The sequence below is a fragment of the Colossoma macropomum genome, unplaced genomic scaffold (assembly GCF_904425465.1).
Source record: "Colossoma macropomum unplaced genomic scaffold, Colossoma_macropomum, whole genome shotgun sequence".
Taxonomy (NCBI): Eukaryota; Metazoa; Chordata; class Actinopteri; order Characiformes; family Serrasalmidae; genus Colossoma; species Colossoma macropomum.
The window spans coordinates 4,849,836-4,868,805 of NW_023494803.1; the positions used below are offsets into that span (position 1 = coordinate 4,849,836).

Below are 18,970 nucleotides of genomic sequence, written 5' to 3' on the forward strand. Positions count from 1 at the left end.
AATAGGCCGGAACTGTTGCTGGAGTTTTTTAATGGTCATCCCTGTGCTGTAGGTGGACGCTTTGGCGCAGGATGTGACCAGGCTGGACATATCAGACAGAACAGAGACGTTACAGAGGTGCACGGATCTGCAAAACACAGTGGCGGAGACGTTAAAGAAGCTCAACAAATTAACAAAAGTAACATTTCTCTGAATATTTTATGTGTCTCAGTAATAGGCAGTGAATTAAAGTGCAAATTTACTGGTATACAGTGAATTTGTATAACATAATATTTATTAGTGTATCACATTATAACTGTATAGATAATGGAAAATATTGTGATATAAATTGCATTATATATTGCCCAACCCTAATGAATGATCTGATCTTAGAACACCATCCATCTCTCTCTTTCACACAAACAACAAACAGAATTTGCTCAGTGTAAAGTTGGATGAGACGGATAGAACTGACCCTTTCTCTCCCTCCCTCTCTCCCGAGGCGGACGAGTCAGCTCCAATAGGGAACTATGACCAGCGTAAAAGGGATGAAGAGGAGCGTCTTAGGACTCTTCAGGACAGGCTGAAGACTCTAACTCTACAGCTCCAGCCTCAGGACAAGTAAATGTCTCTCCATTGGTGGCTTGATGGCTCTAACCAGCTTCCATTTACTGTTGTGTCTGATCCACTCGTACCAGCACAACACACACTAACACACCACCACCACATCAGTGTTACTGCAGTGCTGAGAATGATCCACCTCCCAAATAGTACCTGCTCTGTGAGGATCCTGTGGGGGTCCTGACCACTGAAGAACAGGGTAAAAGGGGGCTAACAAAGTATGCAGAGAAACAGATGGACTACAGTCTGTAACTGTAGAACTACAAAGTGCACCTATATAGTAAGTGGAGCTGATAAAATGGACAATGAGCGTAGAAACAAGGAGGTGGTCATCCAATGTTATTTATACTATTAAGAGTAATTTTGACTAATTTTTTTACTTTTATTTTTAATAACTAATTTTAATAAATAAAGCATATACAACATATATACAACAGCAGTTAGTTGTTTAAAAACAAAGGTCATTTGGGACACAAATGAGTGAAAATCTAAGAATTTCCAGCTTTGTTAGGACCTGTTTTACAAACCAAAATGAATCGAAATCACATTCAGACATAATGTTAGTAAAGTCAATCTGAAATCAATGGACCGTTTTCCTTGTTAGTTACGTCCCTGGTAATATTAAGCACAGTTCATCAAAACATACCATTTTTTACTTTTCCCCCCAATTTTTTTAGTCGTTTCCAATTCCACCCACTAGTTAGGACTCACTCAATCACACAATACCACCAGCGCTAGGAGGGCGAAGGCCACCACAGGCTTCCTCCGAGACCTGCGAAGCACCACCCTATCTTTTTGAACTGCCGCTCACGCGACGTCATTGGACAGCTGAATGCGCTCTGAGGAAAGCGCCAACCGCCAGATCTGTTACATCAGCTGACAGACGACTGCACTGACTAGCATTGCACTGAGTAATGATGGGAGAATGGGGGGGGCCATCCTACCCACCCAGAGAGAGCGAGGCCAATTGTGCTCTCTTGGACTCCCGGCCATGAATGGCTGTAGCATCACCAGGGATCGAAACTCGCGATCTACTGATAATAGAGCCAACGCTTTAGACGCCCCTTAAACGTCATCTGAGTTTTGAATACATCACTGTGCACCAGTGGAGAAAAATAATATTAACTATGAACAACAATAATATCATGTTGTACAACCCACACCCATCATCAAATGAAAATGGTTAGCCAGCTTAGAGATCCTCCCTGATACCATGTTTGACTCATCATGGCATCGATGGAAAATGCACTGTGATGTCCAGTTCACAATGACTTTGAATACAAAGAGCAAATTAAAGGGCAGAAATAGCTGCTTTTTATGTACTTTGATGACTTAAAGGAATGCACACAAATTCCACCTTGTTCCGTAGACACCTTTCATGCCTGATGTTCGTCGTATTTTTGTCTGTTTTTATAGATAACAGTGTATCATGCAGTGTCAGAAACCACATAACCAAGTCTATTTGAGATTACTTAACAACTGGAAGCAGCTGGAAGCTGGAGTGTGATGATTTAGCCATGCAGTTTACACAAAGCTAAGATTTGACTATAATATTAGATACAACCTCATAGCTGCAGCATATGAGTAATATACTAAATAAAATAAAGAACAACATGCATGTTTTGAGAGATGAAAGATGTGTTAATTTGAACTTTCTTTTGCTTTAAAGAGGAATTCCACTGATTTTTTTCACAAGATGTAAACAGAGTCATTCTGAGTGTTTTGGTGTGAAATGCTCTGCTCTGGTGAGGCTTACCAAGTCAGAATTGGGGGTGCTGGTGATAGGAACCAGACGTCTGAAGAGTTTAATGCCTCTGAAAGCTACATCACAGAAAGTTATTCTATGAAATGATTATGAATGCGCTGCCTGATGCCTAAAACATTAGGTTTTGAGAGAAGCCTTTGGCCTAAAATCTGTTAATGGCGCAGAGATACATGCAGGGTGTTGTAAGGCCAACAGGTTTGGATAGTAAACAAAATGGCTATGTTTGTGTTGTAGACATTGACATCCCGGTTCCCATCACCACCACTGTGCAGAAATCTTGAGTTGGTAAATTTCTCTACAGTGAACATCAAACCACTCGGAATGACTTTATTTACATCCCCATAATTGAATTACGCAAATAAATTTTGAAAAATGAATGGACTTCCCCTTTAAGACACAAAAGCTAAGCTATATGAATCTGTGTAAATGTGCAGGGAAGCAGGCCCCAGCTCGACGGAGGCTGAGGAGGACAGCGCAGAGGAGGTCAGTGAAGAAGAGGATGACAGCCAGGATGAGGAGGAGGAAGATGCCGCAGAGGATGATGATGTTAATGATGAAGATGCTGATGACGATGAAGCCGATCACAGAGTTACAGAAAATGTAATGTCCAATTCCAAGAAGGGCGCTGGGTCCTATGTGGCTCTCAGTGCGTTCACAGGAGAGGAGGAAGGAGATCTTACTGTACAGGTAAACAAAAACCTCTGCCTTCGCTGACACTCTTGGGCCCAGTCCCATTTCTTATTTATGCCCCTACCCCTTGTTTTTGAGTGTCTCCTTGCCCCCTGGAACTGAGTTACAACAGGTAGCAGTTGAAATCTTCTCTATGAAATGGGACCCTCAAACAAAGAAGAGCATTACTTCATTAACAGCTACTAGCGCTGCTCTATAGGTGACCCGGCCAGTCTGCAGTGACAGCAGAGGAGGGTAAAGTTCAGCTCCTCACTGCTGGGCTTTAGTTACATTTAGGGCATCATATGCCTTCAAAGAGGGGGGCAATTATTTATTATCACCCACCCCTAATTCTTCAGTGATATGAAGCTGAAGTCAGATATTCACCAGCTTCTTGTTCGAATTTTGCAGGTGAAATGGGAAGTTTAGTGAGCTACCTACCAGGACATCAGCATACTATTGGCGATTGTTTATGCTTGTTATGAAGAAAACGACCATAATAGACTGAAACGACATTAATCTAAGATAATACAGTAGTTATCGTGATGTCATAACAAAGAAAATACTCACATTTCTGTTTGGAGGGCCATGTAGCTCTAACACTTCACCCTACCCCTCTATCTCAACAAGAATCGGGACACCCTACCCCTAGATGTGAACTCGCAAAATGGAGGGGTAGGGTTAGATGGTAGGGGCGAGGGGTGAAATGGGATTGGGCCTTGATTATCTCATTGTACTCAAGGTTCCTGAAATGGTGGAACTGAATTCCTGTGCATGTTGACGTCTTCTCAAGTGGTGAAAGCACCTTTTAGAAGATTCCTGATACCAGATTTTTTTGGCCAATCGGCTGTGCACAGTTTCTTGCTTTTTATGCTCTAAGGCTACGTTCACATTACCAGGTTGAAGTGGCACAAATCCGATTTGTTGCTCTAATGTGACTCAGATCTGATGTTTTCAGGGCTGTGTGGACACGCAAATCTGATCTTTTCAAATCCGACCCGAGTTACTTTCATATGTGGTCCTAGATCGGATACGTATCCAATTTGTGGCCATGCGACCTTAATGTGATGCTCAGATCGGAATTCATGCGCAATCATTCAGCGTTACCATGGCAGCAGCGCCAAAAAGAAGTTAAAGCCTGTAAACGGTGGAAAAGCAGCTCATCTCACCTTTTTCTCCTTCGTCTCGCTCTAATAATGAAGCTGAGAGCTGATCAGTTAATGATCTTCTCAGCGAAGCTCGTTCTGCTCGTTAGTTTGTGCTGATGATGAACGTGATTCATTCACGTGACGTTACTGAGTAGGATGAGCTCATGAGGGTCATTTCAGGACGCCGGTTCGTCACATTAATGACAGAATCACTTACCTAAATGAGTGTGAACCATCGTGTCAGAGAGATCGGATTTGAGCAAAAAATCAGATTTGAGCAACGAGGCTTGTAATGTGAACGTAGCCTTAGACTGGTTTTACATGGTGAGGCCTTAATGCAGCTGTATTTGCTTGAAACCGAAACCTGAAACCAAACTGTATTTGCACTGCATAATGTAAACGCTCCTGCAATTCCGCTGCACTTCTTTGAAGCACAACAACTGAACTGTCTCGCCTTTGTGAAACAAGTTGAATGAAACAGTCAATATGATGACGTCAGATGTTAGTGTATTAAACGACTAATCTTGACCATCACATCATTTATTTAACCCCTTAAAATCCCTGGCGTATTACAAACTAAGGCTTATTTTTTAGTAACTACAGGGGCTTTAATACAAACTGGTTGAGCTGTTCTTACAGAAGTGTGTAATAAAACCTTGGGCTCACCAGCAGGCCCTGGACATGTGAAGGGTTAACTATCAGTCAAAATAGCCATTAAGTACAAGTTATTCAATTTCCAGTGACGGCAAAAAAAACAAAAAAATGTGTGTGTGTGTGTATATATATATATATATATATATATATATATATATATATATATATATATATATATATGTATATTTAACAAACATTATACAAAAGCTTCCAACACAAGTAAAATTCTCAGTATTTAGTGTTTACTTTATTACAGCTTCCGGTCTTTTCAGAAGACTTGCTTTTGGTTTTTTAAAGAAATCTGCAGGGATATTTTTTCACACTTTTAAAGTTCAGTCTTAGAAGTTTGTTGCACTTTCTACTCATGAACCAACTAACCTAAAACACATTCAGTGATGTGGAGATCTGGACTCAGGGGTGGTCAGTACATTGTTCTAAGAACACCAGTAGCTTCTTTGTTTGATTTGCAGATTCTCTTCCTTTTCTCAGTAAGAGCTTCTTGATCAGCTACACATCCTTTCAGACCCATAGCGCTGAGTCGTCTTCTCACAGTGGAAGGATGGACAGAAATACCTGTGGATGTTTTCAGAGCTTGATTTTCTCCTCTCTCTCAAAAATGAAAGCTTTAAGTGCTGTTTATCTGATGGGGGCAGTTTTGGTGTCTACCAGGTCTTCCAGGTGGTTGTTAGGAGTTTCTTTTTCTCTAAATCCTTTTTTGACGTCTAGTTTTCCTGTTTTTTTCACTTACTGTCTTTTGACTTTCCCCTTCAATATGCAAGTGGATGATCTTATATCTAATTTCCTCCCAAATGTCTCCTGAAAAATAAATAACTTGTACTCAGATGAAAATACAAACTGGCAAGGAGTTCCTGATTTTGTGAATCATTACCAGGTAACCAGATAGCTTAACTAGTTAGCTTGCAAACCAGATCATGTTAACATGACTGCCGTGTAAAAAGCTGCTGTCATGGTCGATATGAATGATACCGGCTGCTTATTTTGCTAACTAGTGAAATAACTGAATGTACTGCATGCCCACTTTTTAAAATGTTAAAGTAAGTTTTACACATGTTTTTGTATGAGTTGTGTATTATTGTCACTGTAAAGCCAGCTAACATCTCATTCAGTTCACTGAGGGCTTGATAATAACCTGAAGAAAGTCGGTCCTCAAGAGCTTCAAAACTAAAATAAAGACTCAGAACTACAGTTTATACCAGGGGTCGGGAACTCTAATGTTAAGAAGAGCCATTTTGTCTGTGCAACGAACATTAAACCATGTTGGGAGCAACACACTGTATGTTAGTGTTACCATCCTGGCTGTAAACATGTCTCAGTACGTGCTGATGTCCTAGTACAGGATAAAAATATAATATAAACAAAACGCAGACTTGCTTTGCTTTAAACTTTAGCTCAGCTTTAGCCGTTTTCTCGCATCTCCGGCAGGAAACTTTTCCACAAAAGTGAAATAGTTTCTTGTAAAATGTCTCTCAACATTGTTTTGAGCATCTCATTCGCCAGCTTCTTGTTCTAATTTTTCCATTCCGCCTTAAATGGTGCCTGAGGTGCCATTGTTTGACAGTTTCTCGATGCAGATTAAACATATCAGGTAAACAGCTGAGTGCTTATAAATATAAATCAGTCTGTTTGTCTCCAAATTATAGATGTTCATCTTAAATCTCTCTCTTTGCCGTTTCATTAGCTACTAGCTAGGTGAGATTGTGTTACTGTGTTGATTGTTTTGTGATTAACTGTGTTGCTATGGTGACAAGCAGTCTTCAGGGTTAAAGGGTAACTCAGCAGTTCTACATTAACTCCAGTGTTTAAGACCATTTATTGTTAAACTGTGTTGAACGATCAGCAGAGCTTTATTTTACTGTAAAGGAGGATTATTTTATTTTTACCTACAAATCGAATTCTGTTGTGGAGCCGCAACAGGGCAGTAAAAGAGCTGCATGTTGCCGACCCCTGGTATATACTGTCTGACCTCTGTATGTTTTGTGCCACTGCAGAAAGGGGCTGTTCTGAAAATCCTTCAGAAGAATGAAGATGGATGGTGGCTTGCCCAAGACTCAAAAGGAAACAAGGGCCTGGTGCCCAGAAACTACCTCAAGGTTTGTCCTTTACAACGTATCTAGTCGTCAGACTAAGAGCACTTCTGATGCTTCTAGTAATGAGATCTTTATTGATCGTTAATGTTGACGTCTGCTGTATCAACTGAGCTCTACTTGTGTGTTTAGAAGGACTCTTAACCTCCAACAGAAACAGAGACCACAATGTTGAGCTTCAAGTGGTTTTAAGCTTTTTACTGTCAGCTCTTAAGCACTTCTGCTGTTTTCTCAGATGATTTCCCCACAGGAGCAGGAGAGTGAGGATGAGGACGATAGTGAAGAGGAGCAGGAGGGTGAAAACGAGACAGCTAAAAGCAAGCCAAGGTGAAATGCCCTCTTTGTACACCAGGTGGCGACTTGCACTCAGACAAACAATACAGAATATTACACACTATTTGCTCTTCTTTACAGCAGAATGAGGAAATCTTACACCTTAGATATGTAACGATAATAAAAAGGGAAAAATGTTGTTATATAGCAAAAAGCATCATTATCTGCACTAAACAAAGATGTTTTTTTCCAATTAGCACTTCATCCAATTGGGATACCATCCGAAAGGCCATTACAGAGGTACAGTATACATTAGGTAACTGATTGTCACTTGCAAAACACAGAACTGGAGACACAAATTTGGCTGTAATCCTGTAATATGTAGAGTCATTCGCAAAAGTTTGGGCACCCTTGGTTAAACAACATGCTTTACTGATTTTCTAAGTGCAAATCAGTGAACACATTCTGTACAGAGACACACTTCTGCACATTTTAATGCAAATTTACGGTTTATTTGCTGAATTTAACACATTGGGAAAAAAAAACAACTAAAATGTAGCCTGTGCAGACATTATGTCATATTTTATAGTTTGTTTTTTTCTTTTCATTATGCTAAACTCAGCAAATAAATAGAAACTGCACACTAAAATTGCAGAAAATGTTCCCCGTAGAGGAAACTTACTTTCATTTAGAAAATCAAACATGTAATTTCGCTTGGAGTGTTCAAACTTTTTCATACGACTGTCACTATCGATTGTATTAATGTTGTCATTATTTTGACAATTAACTGCTTAATTAGAGCTTTAAAAATGGCAAAACAATAAATGAACTATACCAAACAATGCATAGTCTTCAGATATTCCAAAATATATTACTGGAAAAAGATTTCCAGAAAAAAATTATACAAATTATAAACATTCTATGGGGCTAAAAAATGTTTATAAACATAAGAGAAACCTTTAGAAGAATTGAAAATATGCATTAATCCTCATGCAAATTGCCAAGTGTTAATTGCTAATCTTCAAGAATGTTTATTGCGATCTGTGGCTTTTTTAAAGTAATCAGATTCAATCAACCATTACAACCCTAGTATGCATGTGTGAGTATTCTTCTTGTTTTATCTTTAGATTGATGCTACAGATGTGCTGTCTGCTATGGGAGCCATTCCTCCAGGCTTTCGACCCTCAACTCTTTCCAGACTGCTGGAGGAAGGTCAGTGGTGCTTGGTCTTTAATAATGGTGAATGGGAGCAACAGCAACATATACTACAGCTGATTTGCACCATCTGCCATCTTTAATTTGATAGTGCAATATATGATTTCTATAGGTATTCAAATTTTTAACAAACTATCAGGTGAAAACTCTGAATGACAACAGCATTAATGCCTTTTCGCTCTGAGCGATTTATTCAGATGACAATAAATGAACGCAGGCACATATAAGTGACAATATTTTGCAAACCAAACACGATTTTTCAGACATAAAATTTAACATTATTTTATTCTCCCACTGTTTGATTTTTTGCGAACTTTTGCCGGCAAAAAGGACTTACTGACCAATCACTATCGCCTCTTGCATTAGCCTGGCAACAACCAAGATGACTGAGCAGCAAATGTAACCTTTTCTCAAACGCTAAAAGGTTTAGAATCTCCAAAAGCAGCTCAAATGAGGCTTAAACTGGGCTACAAACATCTGAGTCACAGCCTGTGTAAGAGCATTCAGGGTTTCAGCGTCTGAGTGACATGATAAAGTAAGGTAAAGTGGCGCAATGTGTTTTTAAAAAAAGTCGCAGCATGAAGTTTGAGTTTTATGTTACGTTTATGTCTCGTCTTCTTCTGTGGAGTTTCCCCATTATCTGATTAGTCAAGTGCATGTAAACGTGTTGATTGAATTACTGACAAAATCTGAATTTCTGCAGATTATTTCGCTTTTCCAAAGTGTGAAGCATCCTGCACAAAGTCTTGGTTTGTCTGTTTCATGTTAAGGTCTCAAAAAGACCTTTTGACAGATATTCTGTCTGTCTTTTATTTGCTCTGTGAACAATTTGACACAAATAAAAAAACGTGTTGCGTTCAGTGTTTACAGCTTTGTTGCAAAAAAATCGAATCTGAATATTTCTCATTTTTGGCATTTTTTCATGCTGCGTTTGGTGTGAAATGGCCTTTAGAGTCAGAGTTGAAGTTCAAGCTGGATTAGATTTACATAATCTATCACATTCATTTTAACATTCATTTTAATAGATATCGAGTTGAATGTTCATTAAAGAAAAAGTAAGCTTCCTTAAAAATGTACACAATTTTCCTCTTTTCCCAAATGTAGCTGATCAGACACGTCTGGTGTCCATCCACCATCACTGCTTCTTTAGTTGAGCTGTAATCTGAAACAGACCTACTGGTGTGGTGTATGACCCACTCTTATCAATGAGAATGGACAGAAGAACATCACACATCTAAAATTAGTAATTGCAACACTCTTGAAGCCTCATTTTTTTCCAGTTTTCATAGATAACAGTGAGTCATACAGTGTCATAAACCACATAAGCACGTCTGTTTGAGGTTACTTAATAGTTGGACATGGTTTAAAGGAAGTGTGTGGCAATTTAGGCACACAGGTTTAAATTTCCATTACTTATTAGCTACATTAGCCTTGTAGCTCCAGTACAAAACTAAAGAAGCAAACTTCAGACTTGCATAGTCTTGCCTGATTTACCAAATTGTTCTTTTTCTGCTACACCACTGAATTAATTCCTGAGTTTAGTTTTATTTCCCTGAGTTAATCAGATGATGAACTGAATTTGTTTTGCTAGAGATACATACAAACATTCAGCACTGTGTATGTAGAGCCTAAAGTACCGCATGGAAAAACTGAATTTCAAACTATACTGCCGATACACTCCTCACTCTCTTCCTAGCATCCCTCATTTGCTGTCTTTTATGGAAACTACTGTTTGGTCACTACTGTTAGTAGGCATCTGGGTGCATCCTGTCAGAGTAAAGTGGGTGGGGAAAGGGTGGGGCTTATGCTATGAACACGCTCACGCTCAAATGACTGGGCTTTTTTTCTCAAGTCACTTGGATTCCAGTACTTGCGATTGGTTTTGATTAAAGAGTGGCGCAGCAGGTGTTGAGAAAGTTCTGCTGGAGAACCTTATATGGAATATATAAACCAATCTGTGTAATGTTAATTAAAATATCATAAATTGAACTGAATGCTGACCTTAAAATATAAAATCATACTGAACCTGAAAACGTGTTACACCCCTAGTAGAGTTGGGGCAGAGTAAAGAGCCAAGTGACTGACATCACAGCTGATATCACAGCGCTTTTGTAGCTGACCAGGAAGTTTTAGCCTCATGTTGACAAAACCAGCAAGCTGGCACCACCATGACTTGTACACAAAGCAGATCTTGACAAAGATAAAAAGCTGACAGCCAGTGATTATCAAGGCTATCCATAGCAAACAAATGCAGCAGTTTAACTTTTAGAAGTTATCGCTGATGATAAAAGCATACTGTAGTTTTATACGCATTATTTCAGTGCCACATTTGTGCCAGTATGTAAGTTACTGCTGAGTGTACAGTCACTCTGCTGAAATAAAAACCATCCTGTATGTTTAGGCAATGCAGCAATAACAATAGGCTTGTAGTTAAAAACAAGCTCAAAGTTTGTTTGTCTGTTTAGGCCAGGGGTCACAACCCAAATGCTAGTCTAGTCAGAGCCATTTTGTCCTTTCAGCGAAAATCAAACCACCTTGGGAGCCACAACATTTTATGGCCATTTCACTATCTTGGCTGTAAATATGTCTCAGTATATGCTGATGTACTAGTATAGGCTAATAAGTATAACAGACACAGACTTACTTTGCTCTGCTTTAAGCTTCAGCTCATCTATACCCGCTTCTCTCGCATCTCCAGCAGGAAACTTTTCCTCAAAAGTGGAACACTTTCTTGAAAAATGTCTCTCAACATTCGACTTTTTACGAGGCTGAAGTTGCTTCTCATTCGCCAGCTTCTTGTTCAAATTTTCCTGTTCCACCTTAAATGGTGCCTGAGGCGCCAAAATGTAACTGCTGTATCATTTAAGATGGAACGGGAAAATTCGAATAAGAATCTGGCGAATGAGAAGCGACTTCAGCCTCGGGACTTTGTAGCGTTTGACAGTTTCTCGTTGCAGATTAAATGAATCAGGAAACCAGCTGGAGTGCTTATAAATGCAAATAAGTCCACTCGCCCCCAAATTATCGATGTTCGTCTTAAATCTCTCTCTTTGCCTCCGTTAGCTACTAACTAGGCGAGACTGTTGTCTGTGTTGCCATGGTGACCAGCTGTCTGCACACCAGTCTACAGGGTTAAAGGGTGAATTAGCAGTTCTACATTAACTCCAGCGTTTAAGACCATTTATTGTTAAACTGTGTTGAACGATCAGCAGAGCTTTATTTTACTGTAAAGGAGGATTATTTTATTTTTACCTCAAACATCTAATTCTGCTGTGGAGCCGCAACAGGGCAGTAAAAGAGCCACATGTTGCCGACCCCTGGCTTAGGCTGACCAGCAAGAATCAGAGAACTAGAAAGCTGTATACATGTATAGTTGCTTCCCTTTGGGCTGGATACAGGCCATTTCCACCTGCTCTGCTTCTTCCAATGTTTTCCCTGCCTGCATCCTGTATGCTGAGTACAAGTATTGCGATTTGCCCTCGTGACTGACTGCCGCTATTTACAGTGCACTGCGGACGGGATGTGCACACACACTAGGTCATTCGTGGTAAATATCAATGAGGCTTGTGGTTAATGGAGCATGTCACAGGTCATAGTTCATCGGTTTGTGACTCACTCAGTAAGATCCAAACACAATTAACGATGCAGATCCTACGTGTTACATTCTATCCAAATTTGAAAGGGATAGACAGAACTAGTATAGTTTGTCGGTAAGTCAAATTCCCACAACTTTATCTCGGATCTAGTCGATCAGTTAAGATATATGTGGTTGATTAGTGAAAACATGTCACAGTCAAGTCAAAGTTTATTTATATAGAGCTTTTTATAACAGGCGTTATCACAAGGCAGCTTTACAGAATAATCCGGGTCCGAGCCCCCATGAGCATCTCCAATGGTGACAGTGGCAAGGAAAAGAGCAAGAGGAAGAAACCTTAAGAGGAACCAAAACTCAAAAAGGGCAGCGTTAGTATAAAATATTAAAATACAATGTCTTTGCTGGTTGCCTATATTTGAGATAAGGGGTGTAAACTGGATTAGCGCTGTCACGATTACTCTTGATTTACTCAATTTAAAAATATATTGATCAAAACTGGGATGTCTGATCTTGTCTGGCTCCTGTGGCTGCAGGTTTTCATTCCAAACAAGCAGGAGCACAACTGATTCGTCTTGTTTAATCAATTGGTCTCAGTCTTCAACAATTGATCAGGTGAACTCCTGCTTTGGTGGAATGAAAACCTGCAGCCACACTGTCCTGTTGTGATGAACACTGCTGAATTAAAGTTTACATTCTTGACAAATCGGCTTAGTGATGAGTTTCTAATTGATAACCAAGGCCACCTCCAGCAGTCTGAAGGTACTCCACAAGACAGTGATAATAGCACTCATGATAGCACTCATTTTTTTGGAAATGTTTCCTGCCGAAGAAGCAAGAAAAGCTGCTATAGTTGAGCTAAAGCTTAAAGCAGAGCAAAGCAAGTCTGCGTTTTCGTTTATATTATACTTTTAAGCCTACACTAGTACATTAGTACATACTGAGACATATGTACAGCCAAGATGGTAAAATGGACATTAAGTGTTGTGGCTCCCAAGGTGGTTTGATTTTTGTTGAAAGGACAAAACTGACATTTGGGTTGCCGACCCCTGGCCTAAGCTATGGAATTCCAGGTGGTTGCTAATTTTCATCCATCTTATGAGAAAAAAATCATGCTTGAACAAACACCGTATGAAAACTCCATAAAAGATGAGCACACTTTTCCCGTGTAGGCTTTATGATTCTACAAAGGTTTTAGTTCTAGCTCGAAAACTGTCATCCATGAAAACAGTACAAAACAGCGACAATTAATACATAATAATTACAATGCCTTTTACAATTTCAGTGCCCAGTTCAAGGCTCACAGCTCTGTGTTGATTTTTATCCCTTGATTTTGTTTTTATATTAAAGTGATCAATAAGTCTTTTAACTTAAAAGTGTGAGCAATCATGAGTGTTCTAGATTTCTGTTTAAAGATTACTCGATTAATCACCAAAACAACCGGTAGATTATTTGATTGCCAATATAAATGATATTGACAGTCCTAAATTCGATTTTTTTTCTGAAACAATATCTTTAAACAAATCTGACTAGATAATGAGTTCACTTTCTGTATGATCCTCCATCAGATTGTGAGGTCAAGTAAGGCCCACTGGCTTCTATTATAAGTGTTGAAGGATTTTCTGTTCGACTGTATACAGATGCAGCAGATAGAGATTATATTAAAAACACCAACGTATTCCTTTAACCTCTTATTCTCCGGGGTATATTTAGTTTTTTCCATCTGAGTTTACACATGACCAAATCGTAAGGCAAATTATTCAGTAACTGCATGAAATAAATGTAAATTTTTGGCAAAAGTTCCCTCAAATTAACAGAACGTGTTTTATGATCATACACACATTGCTTACAATTTACTGCTGAAAGCCAAAAATCTTAGACGCTCTTTGTATTATTTTATAATTATATATTATATATATTATTATATATTAATTTTTACAGAAGAGACGCCATCTGTTTATAGTTTATAGCCCAGATTTGTGGAAAAATGGGTCGACTTTCTGTGGACAAAAAAATTGTGAGTTCAGCTTCTTTTATTATAAGGGTTTAAAATTACATCACCCATCTATTTGACTGGAAAGAAGACAGTTACAGCTCTCATACGACCCCCACCTTCTCAATGTGGCTTATGAAATATGAAAGTTATGAAGAATATGAGGAAGTGCGTTTTGGAACCACCGGTGGTCTCAAGGAGTTAAAGAGGTTAAACCTGTGTGTCTGTATTTTGCAGGGACTTCATACAGAGCCAGTCATTACATTCAGCCCAAACTCAGCCAATCAGAGCTCTGCTTTAAAGACCTCCAGCTGGACCCAGACTCTGGCAAGGTACACAACTACAAGACAGGCACACACAATCACATTCCTGCTGGTCTGCAGTGCACAACAGTTGCCTAAGCAATCAAGCAAATGTGACTGGGCATATTCTCACAGCTTTGATGTTCGTTTTTATGCGTGTGGCTGAGCAGGTTCACGCTCGTTCGTCTCGAGTGTGTTTAACCCTGACTCTGTGGAGCTGCAGAATGATCCCTCCTCCAGGGGTGGGGCTACAGGTTCTCAGCCGACACGTCCGTCTGTGCGCTTTTAACGGAACTGAGGTAACACACACACGCACACCTGTAGAAATGAGATACTATTATTACCTCTCTGACTTCCTTACATTCATCCACGTTCCATCTTTTAAAAGAATGACTGTAGTCCAGGCACCTTTTTATCACTCGAGCATTTCAACATCGGTGTTTCCACCTGGATTGCTCAACTGTACTTTTCTTATCACAATGTGTACTTAGATACGCTTGAATAGTTCTGCGTATAACTCTGTATTGACCCCGCTGGCCACATCCTGCCATTGTGTTCTGTTCTTATGGTGGGTTGGAAACATTTAAGTTATTCCAGACATTACTCTTAACGTATTGTGCAATAACTTGCGTATGAAGTAAAACAACAAAGCAGTTTTTTTATTTTCTTGATCTGAAATCTCCTGCTGTGTCATTACACCTGTTTACAGTGCATCTTGGTCTAAATCAAAGTCTCCTGCATCAGAAAAGTTGATGTAATGTGGTTAATGTGCTTTCTAATACTAGCGTGTTCATCTGATGCTCTGCCAGCACATGTCTGAGCATTATATATACAGTCGTATGCATGTTTGTTGATTGTTAAGTGAAAATGAGTTGACAAACATTCAACAGGGAACAAACTTGATTATGGCAAATTTTAGAGCACAATGTCCATTTAAATTTTAAGTTCAGCAAATAAACAGCAATTTTGCATTAAAATGTGCAGCACTGAGTTCTTTGTAGAGGAAGTGTTAACTTGTTTTAACTTAAAAACTTTGTTAGCCCCCTTTTACCCTGTTCTTCAGTGGTCAGGACCCCCATGGACCCTCACAGAGCAGGTACTATTTGGGTGGTGGATCATTCTCAGCGCTGCAGTAACACTGATGTGGTGGTGGTGTGTTAGTGTGTGTTGTGCTGGTCTGAGTGGATCAGACACAGCAGTGCTGCTGGAGTTTTTAAACACCTCAGTGTCACTGCTGGACTGAGAATAGTCCACCAACCAAAAATATCCAGCCAACAGCGTCCTGTGGGCAGCATCCTGTGACCACTGATGAAGGACAAGAGGATGACCAACACAAACTGTGCAGCAGCAGATGAGCTATCGTCTCTGACTTTACATCTACAAGGTGGACTGACAAGGTAGGAGTGTCTAATCGAGTGGACAGTGAGTGGGACACAGTGTTTAAAAAGACCAGCGCAACACACACTAACACACCACCACCACGTCAGTGTTACTGCAGCGCTGAGAATGATCCACCACCCAAATAGTACCTGCTCTGTGAGGGTCCATGGGGGTCCTGACCACTGAAGAACAGGGTAAAAGGGGGCTAACAAAGTATGCAGAGAAACAGATGGACTACAGTCTGTAACTGTAGAACTACAAAGTGCACCTATATAGTAAGTGGAGCTGATAAAATGGACAATGAGCGTAGAAACAAGGAGGGGGTCATAATGTTATGCCTGATCGGTGTGTGTGTATATATATATAGTGTGTAATACATATTTAAGTATTTATTCACTCTTTTCTCTCGCAGGTCTTGAGTAATATACACACAGTCAGAGCCACTTACAATCCAAACAGTCCAAAAACATGGAGCTTCTCTCCAAGGGTACGTCTTCTGCACACACAAGCAACTTTAAATGGATGTACAGAAGTAACTGATGGGACGCTACGTGTGTCTATGTAACCGCATGTGTGCACTGAAGTGTTTACCTCTCCGCTCTCCTCTGTCATCAGATGAGCAGTTTGCTGCCCTGTCTACTGGACGGCGACTGTTTTTTCCGCTGTGATTCAGACTCTCCTGATCTGGGCATTCTGTTCGAGCTGGGCATCACCTACATCAGAAATGTAATTATATATTATGATGCCACAGCATTTCCTGAACCCAACTGTAACCGGCATGGAAATGGCTGTGCGTCACTTTCTCTTGCTTTGTAGACATGCTGGCTAAGTGTGACACGGCAAACTCTTTTTGTCACAAAGCTCACTCAGGCCAAGGCCAGGCATTACATCACGGCTGACCAATCTTATCCTCAAACGGCTGGTGTGGCTGCAGGTTTGCGTTCCAAATCAAGCTGGAGCGCACCTCATATAGCTAATCACCTATTTGAGACCAACTGTTTAAACAAGTGGTGTGTTTCTGCTTGATTGAAAAGAAAACCTGCAGCCACACCAACCCGTTGTGGATAAGATTGGTGACTGCTGCAATACATCAACAGCCAGATTGTATGTACTCTCCTTTAACCCTTGGGTGACACTTTATTTGGACACTGTAAATGCTTATCTTGCATTCAACCCATATAAAACTAATTATCTATTAAATTCACCTTCATTTTCCCAAACCCAAACTCTCAACCTCAGCCCAAAACCAAACCTAACACTCACCCTGGCACTAATCCTAACTTTAATACTGTTAAGAACCAACTAGATAGTTTGTGAATAACTTGAAAATCTATAGATAATCTATTGGGAGCGACCAAATAAAGACCAACCAGCAAAGAATCTGATGTAATCCATTGTCTGATCAAATTGCTGACCTCTACTTTGACCCTCTGAGGGTATTACCAGTAGTCTATCTTCTAATCTTGTATTGGAGAGCACATATGATCATCATTACTCTGATCATGTGTAGCAGTGTATCTGATCTCTTTTATTGTAACCACATAAAAGTGCACTTGGTCTAATCTCTGCTTGTAAAACACTGTTGCCTATAAAAACGTTGTTGGGCTAATCTTACAAAACACTGGTGCGCAAACATTCTGCTACGAAGTTTAGCTTCAAATGTAACTCAGCTGTTCCTCATAGGGTTGCCAAAATACCAAAAATGTATCTTTAATACCACGTAGTATAACTCAATATATGCCATAACTATAACAACACTTTGGTTTGCACACAGAAAAAACATGCAGATTCTTACTGCTCTGATATTATAAATTAATTCTCTTTTTTTTAGCCATAGAAAATTATAGGGGCTCCCATGTGGCACAACCATCTAAGTGTTGGCCCTATCCTCAGTGATGCCAAAGCCATCTATGTCCATGACTGGGAGTCCAAGAGCATAACTGACCTCGCTCTCTCTGGGTGGGTCGGATGGTCCTCCCTCCCCCCAGTTACTCAGCACGATGCTGGCCCATGAGCTGTTAGCTGACCTAACAGTATTGGGAGTTGTTGTCCTTCTCCAAGTATGTTGAGTTGTTCAGTAATGTCCAAAAAGTGTGGTGGCACTTTATGTGTCTTGGAGGAAGCAGGTCCTAGCCTTCACCCTCCTAGCGCTGGTAGCACTGTGCGATAAGTAGAACAGGTCATAAGAAAACTGGAGAAAAAGGGGAAAAAAAATATAGAACACTAGTGATGCTCATTTCAAATCACTCATTTTCAAATCACTCATTTGCTCCGATCTTTTTTGAAGTGGCCTGACATTAGATTGCTAAAGTTATCAAATTATATTATTAATTATTTCAGTTATAAACTGGAATGAGTGTAATCAGTAAAATTATATCCAGAAACATTTGTGCTGTGGTTGATAAGCTGAGGATGTTTGGTGTCCAAATTTTGCTTCTCTAGTTTAGCACTGGCACTATGAGGCTAATGTTGCTAACTAACTCTAGTCACTCAGATCTTTGCTGTAAATATAGCCACAAGGGCTCCCGAGTGGCGCAACCATCTAAGCGTTGGCCCTATCATCAGGAGATCGCGAGTTCGGTCCCTGGTGATGCTACAGCCGTCCGTAGCCGGGAGTCCGAGAGAGCACAATTGGCCTCGCTCTCTGGGTGGGTAGGATGGCCCCTCCCTCTCCCCCATCACTCAACGCGATGCTAGTCAGCGCAGGCGTCTGTTAGCTGACGTAACAGATCTTTTCGAAAAGAAGCGGCGGCGCTTCACAGGTCTCGGAGGAAGGCTGTGTTAGCCTTCGCCCTCCTAGTGTTGATAGTATTGTGTGATTGGGGAAGTCCTGACTAGGACTGGAATTGGCAACGACTAAATTGGGGAGATTCTTTTATCAACCCTTTCAAACTGCATCCAGGTCTTCACTAAGGCTGTGCAGACTTGCTGATGTCGTTTAGGACGCAGTACGACAGTAAACTATAAAAATTAAAGGTTACTATGTGGCTGAACTCTGTGGGCTTTAGACAGATGTTGCGCTGACTTACAACTTCCTCTATAGAATCCGACACCCGCCGTGTACATGCTGCCAAATGCATGTTACATTACGTACATATTTTCTGTTATTTATTTTTTTAAACATACAAAAAAATAAACATATATCTTCATATATATGAATTCAAGATGAGAAGTCATAAACAGAAACAACAGAAATTGTGCATGTAATCTGTGACGTCTGTGACGTGATGTGTGCACGCAAATGCAAGTTGGATTTCAGCACAACACCCCAGTT

The 18,970-nt window shown here is 40.1% G+C and overlaps 1 protein-coding gene and 1 long non-coding RNA gene across 3 annotated transcripts in view; one reads left to right on the forward strand and one right to left on the reverse strand.

Annotated features, from left to right (window-relative positions):
- The window catches only part of nphp1 (nephronophthisis 1), a 30,350-nt gene that overhangs the window by 3,196 nt on the left and 8,184 nt on the right, over window positions 1–18,970 (forward strand). For both annotated transcript variants that reach the window (XM_036593992.1, XM_036593993.1), the window contains exons 2-12: window positions 53–178; window positions 482–600; window positions 2,800–3,052; window positions 6,846–6,947; window positions 7,177–7,268; window positions 7,472–7,514; window positions 8,342–8,426; window positions 14,252–14,346; window positions 14,487–14,615; window positions 16,109–16,183; window positions 16,312–16,422. In XM_036593992.1, the coding sequence (XP_036449885.1) occupies window positions 53–178; window positions 482–600; window positions 2,800–3,052; window positions 6,846–6,947; window positions 7,177–7,268; window positions 7,472–7,514; window positions 8,342–8,426; window positions 14,252–14,346; window positions 14,487–14,615; window positions 16,109–16,183; window positions 16,312–16,422 (1,230 nt within the window). The remainder of the gene's footprint in view (window positions 1–52; window positions 179–481; window positions 601–2,799; window positions 3,053–6,845; window positions 6,948–7,176; window positions 7,269–7,471; window positions 7,515–8,341; window positions 8,427–14,251; window positions 14,347–14,486; window positions 14,616–16,108; window positions 16,184–16,311; window positions 16,423–18,970) is intronic.
- Window positions 14,420–18,161, reverse strand: LOC118824075. The gene is made up of 3 exons (XR_005008570.1): window positions 17,642–18,161; window positions 16,288–16,409; window positions 14,420–14,634 (listed from the first exon to the last, which is right to left on the reverse strand). It is a non-coding gene; the product is annotated as an uncharacterized LOC118824075 (long non-coding RNA).